The sequence below is a fragment of the Acomys russatus genome, chromosome 6 (assembly GCF_903995435.1).
Source record: "Acomys russatus chromosome 6, mAcoRus1.1, whole genome shotgun sequence".
NCBI classification, from domain to species: domain Eukaryota; kingdom Metazoa; phylum Chordata; class Mammalia; order Rodentia; family Muridae; genus Acomys; species Acomys russatus.
Window position 1 is genome coordinate 30,617,422 of NC_067142.1, and position 6,866 is coordinate 30,624,287.

The following is a 6,866-nucleotide window of genomic DNA, read 5'->3' on the forward strand; positions in this document are numbered from 1 at the left end:
AATCATCTTTGACTATACCTGGAATTCAAGCCCCTGTATTCCATAATTATTGAATTTCATGCTCTGATGAATGGGGGTTGAAACTGGCCCACATTTAATCCCCTTGTTTTCATCTTTGGAGAAAGCGGGAAGAATGGAAAACTAGGGGTGCCGGCTGGAGGAGTCAGGGTACCCTGTTGCCCGCTCCCAGTCTTTTAACACGCACTCCAAAAGGGCCTTTCCTAGGAAGACTTTAATTCGAGCCAGGATGGGAGAAAACTGGGTGTTTTCCTTGTCATCTTCAACAACAAAACATCAATTTTAGTGCCTAAGCTTCTTAGCTCCCCAAACAAAATATGAGTCTAAACTAAGGAAAACACAAGCTACTTCCAAGCACCACTGAGTACCCTGGCAAACAGCCGCCATGTACCCTGAGGAGACACGGAAGCCATCAGCAAGGGGCACTTGTGAAGATGCTTTCTACGAAGATCTTTATCCGCCACAGTGGGGTAGGGGTGGGTGGGGGTGGCCAAAGACAGGGTCCTAGGAGTCTGGCAAAGAGTCCCAGGGAGGGCCCCCCTTTCAGACCTATCATCCCAGTGACTTTACACTCATGGCCACCCATCCCCTTTTTCAGAGGGTCTCTTTCCTGGATGCAGCAGTGTAGTAGAGATTCCGGTGTCTTTAAAACCTCAGTTATGTTATGTAAACCTGTCTTTGTTTTATTTATTTATTTTTAGTTTTTCGAGACAGCGTTTCTCTTTTGTTATCTTGGCTGTCCTGGACTCACTTTGTAGACCAGGCTGGCCTTGAACTCACAGCGATCCGCCTGCCTCCGCCCTCCCTGAGTGCTGGGATTAAAGGCCATGTTTTTGTTTTAATCCCAGGTGTAGGATACGGGGCTGCTTTAGGCCTGTCCACAGCAGTTCTGAGAAGGGGCATGATCTTTTCCAGATGCAGATAGTTTAATTCTAAGGATTCCGGAGAAGGACTAAATGCCAGAACCTAGGCAGGGTGGGCGTGGGGGGGGGGGTTTAGGTGCTCCGAGAGAGAAGATGGCAGCTGACACTTCCTCACCTGCTGCTGCTGGTTGCTGTGTTACATGTGATGAGAAGCTGGAGATATTTTGACTATAAAGATTGGACTTGCCCCAAGGAACCTGACAACCCTAGCCAGCAGGAAGTAGCTAATGAGATCTAGGCCCTCTCTACCCACTAACCTTCTTTCTCTCCTACCTGGTATTTAGGGTCGGAAGGGAGGTAGAGACTTAAGAACCAAATAAAATAGATTAAAAAGTAGCGCTAACAAACCAGGGGCACCCATGTATCAACAGCTTTCAGCAGACCCCTAAAATCTCTCCTCCCTGGCTGAGAATTACATTTGGTTTCTCCAACTGCCAGGCCAGGCCCTGGCCCAGGATGGTTCACACACCCACTCAAATGAGACAAGTGGCAGAAGGCCATCTTTATGTGCCTTCTACACAAGAAAGGGCAAGAGGCGGCTGGAGAAATTCCCAGGTTATTTGCTGTTGACGGTTCTCTCTGGGAATGTTGGAGTTAGTGCCTCACCATTACCACCCCACCCCAAAAACAAAGCACCTCCGTTCTGCAGACTCTTACCTCTGCTGTTTCCCTCTGTTTGCACCTTCTCTATCTGACAAATTTGATTTTGTGTGTGCATGTGTTGTGGGTGTTAAGCCAGGGGTCAACACAGGGTCTCTTCCCGACTGCTCACTATTTTTTTTTTTTTTTTTTTTTTTTGAGACAGGATCTCTCACTGATCCTAGAATTTATCAATACAGCTAGAGTGGCTGGCCAGCGAGGCACCTCCCCAGCACTGCCTTACCAGTGAGCACTATAGGGTTAGGCTTTTTACGTGAATGCCGGGGATCTGAACTCACGTCCTTAGGCTTGCTTGCTTGCTTGCTCGGCAAGCACTTTATCAGCTGAGCCATCTTTCCATCCCTCAGACTTAATCTTGAGAGTCAGCTTTGATTTTTGCAGTGTTAACCAGCTGCAGACCCTGAAGTGGGACTAAGCTTAAGCTAGGCAATGCAATTCTCTAAAACGTCCCTTATCGAAGCCTGTTTGCCACGCAGGCTCCCACCCAGTGTCAGCCTCCTGAGCATACATGCCATTCACAGCCCCACTGCCCTCTGTGTCTTATTAACATCATAGACAAACCTCTGTTTCCAACCACTGTCGACGGAAACCATCATGGCGCTCTGCTACCCGGAAAGCGACCTCTGAGCCAGGTACAGGAGAGACTCAGCCAGTGGACTGTGGGTTTCATCAAAGCTGACTCCCCCCCGCCCCCCGCCACACACACACAAAGATGCTAGGCAGAGGTGTCACCACCTCTAGAGGACACTTCATACCGGAACTTCCAAGATGTGCTACCAACTTCCCCCTTTTGGCTCCAAAACCAAGCAAAGCTGGAAAACTATACTCCACACTATGAGGTATAGTGAGCCCCAGCTAGCCATTAAAACTCTTAAAGGGGAGGAGACAATAGCAACACTTATATTTAATTGGATGTTCATTGTGCACCCTGCCAAGCACTTTTCTAATCAGCTTACATGTCTATGATTAATACATTGGATTCTCACATTAACACAATGCAGTAGATGAGATTGTTATGATTAATATATTGGATTCTCACATTAACACGATGCAGTAGATGAGATTGTTATCCCCAATTGTTTTAAAGAGAAGTAAAGGCAACACACACATTCATGGGGCCACACAGAGACTAACAGCTTGGATTCAGCTTTGGTTCCAATATGAGTGTGTGTGTGTGTGTGTGTGTGTGTGCGTGCGCCTGCATGTGTGTCTATGTGTACAGTAGGCAAAAGTTGGCCACCAAAGGCCAGGAATCTGCCTGTCTCCACTCCCCGCCCAGCACAGAGATTACAAGCATGTACCATGGGTTCTAAGGACCAAGTTCAGGTCCTCACGCTTGCTTTGCCAGTTGAGCCACGTCCCCCAGCTGGAGGGCCCCTTTTAAAAGTTCCTTCTCCGACCTGTGCTTTTCAAAATAAAAATGAAACAAACAAACCGATCTCAGGGACCTGGACCGCAGCTTCACGGCAGATGCCTGGTGAATCTGTCCTGCACACCAAAAATTTCTCAACCTTCTCCTGGTCAGCCGAACACTCACAGTTAGTTAAATATTAAAAACGACAAACAGAGATTCCTTTCTGTGGCTTCTTGACTCCAGTTAGGCAGCCTCTCTAGTGTTCAGACATCTCTGGCTGGCACAAAACCACAGCACAGGGGCCACAGAAACCCAAGAGGGTGAGAGCACCTCAGCAAGGCGCAGGTCAGAGGTCCTGCCTGTGGTCTCTATTTTCCAACTGCTGGAAACTATTTAGGGACGGAGCAAGGGAAGTAAACAATGCTAATGAGGCCTGAGGATGCTCATTTAGTCATGGATTACTGCACAGACACCCGCCACCACACCATTGTGGCTAGCTAGGAGAAAATCACAAACTCGGTGGAGAACTCGTGGTCCGGCAAAGGCTAAACACAAAGCAAGAAAGTGCAGCAAGCTCATTTTCACAGACAGTGCAGCTTCTGGAATTTGAGCAGAAGTAAATCCATAACAAGGAAGGCACTGCCTCTCTCCCTGTGTACAGAGTTAGTGGGTCCTGCAAGGCACCCAGGAACACTGTGGGAGGGAACACTAGCCGCATAGCCAAAGGTAAGTTGCATTGGCTTTTCCTGCAGGTCAGCAGCACCTACAAGGGACAGCAGCGCATCCATGCAGGGCCGCAGGGCTGTATGCGCCCAGCTCTCTCCTGAACAGGCACCTGAATGTGGGAGGGGGAGGGGTGCTGATGGTGGGAAGACCACACCCACTTTTCCCTTTCAGTCTTGGCAGCTGCTGAGAGGGGGTCTGCTGTGGAGTGCAGTAAGAGAAAAGGTAGGGAGAGCTAGCTGCTGCTGTCCAGGGGTGCACTCTGTGGGCCTTACAGTTGGGGAAGGCCCGTCACCAAGAGATGTGACCAGAACCACCATCCACTTCCACAGATGATTGCTGCAGACTGTCATGGTGCTGTGTGCTTCACATGTTTAAAGAAGCTACACACATGCATGGCTGTGAGTATCCATACTCTCGCAACAGCAAGATACATGGGCAAGGACATATTAAAGGAATACACACAGTCGCATCGTTGGAGAGAAGTAGTAATAGGCTAAGAGTGTGAATTCGCTCAGAAACGCTATACTGGCGCCCAGTGTTTCAGTCAGGATTGAGAGAAACCAGCAGGTAACTAGGGATGCCTTGGGGAAGGAGCCAGCAGGAAGGTTAGTGATTTTAGCGATGGAAGACTGACACAGCGGCCCAGGAGAAGGAAGAGGAGGAGGAGGAGGCTGGGTGAAGCCAACCACTGAAAGCAGAGTGCCAAGGGTTAAGGGGCCAGGTGTGGAGGGCAGAAGGGGCCTCAGGTGCAGGTGTTCTTGGCATCTTTCAACCTCACAGCCTGCTCCCATTCAAAGCCCTAACCCGGCTTCCTGTGCTAACATCTACCCTAGGAGGAAGGGCCCGGGCAAAACCAGAGGTGACCAACAAGCCGTTTCCCCCATCGACTCGAAGTAAGGGTCACATATTAACTTCATTATCAACATCCCTACCCAATTCTAACAACTTACAACTAAAGGAAGAAGAAAGTGTAAGGAAGACGACCGAATGACCTTGTGGAGACCCATCAATACTAACCTGCAAACAAGCTTGCCTGCACTCAGGGGAGAAGGCACAACCACACACCCCCACTCCAAGATATTCAACTGTACACGTATAACTACATCTGGTCAGTGGGCACCTACTAAAGGATACCAGGCGGTGGACAGCAGCTGTCCCCAAAGGTTGCCTGCCTAAAGTTGGCTACAAGAGAGGCAATGGCCTCCTCTCCCAGGCTCAGAGCTCTTCACCCCGCGCACCTCCCCTGCCCTCACTCACTAGCACAGCGCAGCGCCTGCCTCAGCACCTCTCGTCCGCACAGGTCACACCAGCCGGGGCCACCCCGCAGCGCCAGTTCCACGAAACGGTGCCCCTCGCCTCTCTCGGCCAGGACGCGGGGATCCTGCGGCTGCTCGAAGATGCTCCGCACGTCGCGGGGTCGGTGCGACCCAGGCCGCCGCCGCAGTCTCTGCTGCAGACCCGGCCGGACAGGGCGAGCGGGTCGGCAGTCCCGGGGCGTAGGCTCGGGGTCCCCCCGGGCACTCCTCCGGCCGCCGCGACCGTCGGACGCCCCGGCCGCAGAGACCAGGGCCGTGGGGATGTAGCGGCGCGGCCGGGCGGGCGGTGGCGGTGGCTCGGTTCCACCCAGGCTCTGCAGATATCTCGGCGGCTCGGGATCTAGGAGCAGCGGGTAGGGACGCTGCCCGATGGCCGGGGACGCCATGGCCAAGGCTGGCAGGAGGCTGCAGCTCCCGAGCCTGGCGGACAGAAGGGGCGGCTCCCGCGGAGAGCGCTTTTAAAGGGCCCGCAGCGGGAGGGGCGGGGCGGGGCGGGGCCCACGGAGAGGCCGGAAGGGCAACACGCGTGACTGCGGGCCGGAGCCGAGTGGATTTACCGGCTACTCCGTGACTGGGGCGGCGAAGGTCCCAGCGTCCGTGAGGCTTCGCGAGGCTCCTGGGCCTCTGCCTCTAGCTCTGCCTCGTCCACTCCTGCGTCTCCCACGCCCTGACACCGGCAGGGCGGGGAGCAGGTGGGAGGGGGAGGGCTTTGGAACCCGGGTGGGGTCCGGGGGGCGGGAGCTAGCCAGCCGCTGTCACTAAGGCGCACCGAGGACTCTAGGAGCTGGCTGTGGGAAGCTGGCTAGATCCCTTCGCACCCCTGCGGCATAGGCTGCCCATCCCCGAAGACTGGGGTTAGAGCGGCTGGTGATCTGGATGACCCTTGGTGATGCGTGATCGTGAGAGAGATCTGTGCCCCATGGGTGGAGGAGAGCTTTCCTCCCGAACTAAACCCCCTTCTTAGGGCCGGAGTAATCGCCTGCGGAAATGCCAATCCCCTAAACACCTCCTTTATTCCTGGCATGGAAGGTTCACCTGAGCGGGGTTAGGAGGTAGAGACGCCCGCATCCTACCAGCACCAAGGGCTGCTCCATAGGTTCCTGTGTGGCTTAAGGTTCTGCTGCCACCATCTTGAAAGTCGTAATGAGAGAGAGAGAGAGAGAGAGAGAGAGAGAGAGAGAGAGAGAGAGAGAGAGAGAGAGAGAGAGAGAGATGGGGAGGGAGGGAGACAGACAGACAGACCTAATTCTTGAACAAGTGACCAGACCTATTCCTCCCCTCCCCGCTCCGCGCCCCCCCCCCCAAACACACTGGGTCTGGTGGCAGGGCTGGAGAGAGGAGAGATAGTGGTAGGGCTCAGTGGTTAAGAGCACTGGCTGTTCTTCCAGAGGTCCTGAGTTCAATTTCCAGCAACCACATGGTGGTTCACAACCATCTAATGCCCTCTTCTGGTGTGCATGAAGACAGTGCACTCATATACATAAACAAATAAATCTTTAAAAAAAAAAAAAAAGAAAGTTATGTGGTATAATGACTAGTGGGCCTGTCCATAGCCCTATCTCAAGGGAGAGACAGCAGGTGGGGCTGTGGGCTTTTTGGGTTTTTGAACCTGTGTCCTATGGAAGGCTAGCAAGGGTCCTTGGCCCTCTACAGTCTGTGTTTGTAGCTGCAGGTGCCATTGTATTATCCAGTCCAGCCGTTCTGACTGAGGCCTCACACTTTCCCACTTAAATAACAGGTTTGAACTAGTTGATTTAGCGGCAGTCCCCAGCAGGCAACTTTGGGGATAGAGTCACCGCACCATATCCCAAAATTCTGTATTTTGGGTTTCAACAAACCACTGATAGACATATCTGAGGGAAATGCACG

At 52.8% G+C, this 6,866-nt stretch overlaps 1 protein-coding gene across 2 annotated transcripts in view; it reads right to left on the reverse strand.

The window, feature by feature from the left end:
* Window positions 1–5,430, reverse strand: part of Rassf5 (Ras association domain family member 5) — a 65,796-nt gene extending 60,366 nt beyond the window's left edge. For both annotated transcript variants that reach the window (XM_051147343.1, XM_051147345.1), the window contains exon 1: window positions 4,939–5,430. In XM_051147343.1, the coding sequence (XP_051003300.1) occupies window positions 4,939–5,383 (445 nt within the window). In that variant the 5' untranslated portion in view covers window positions 5,384–5,430. The remainder of the gene's footprint in view (window positions 1–4,938) is intronic.
* Between the last annotated feature and the right edge of the window lie 1,436 nt (window positions 5,431–6,866).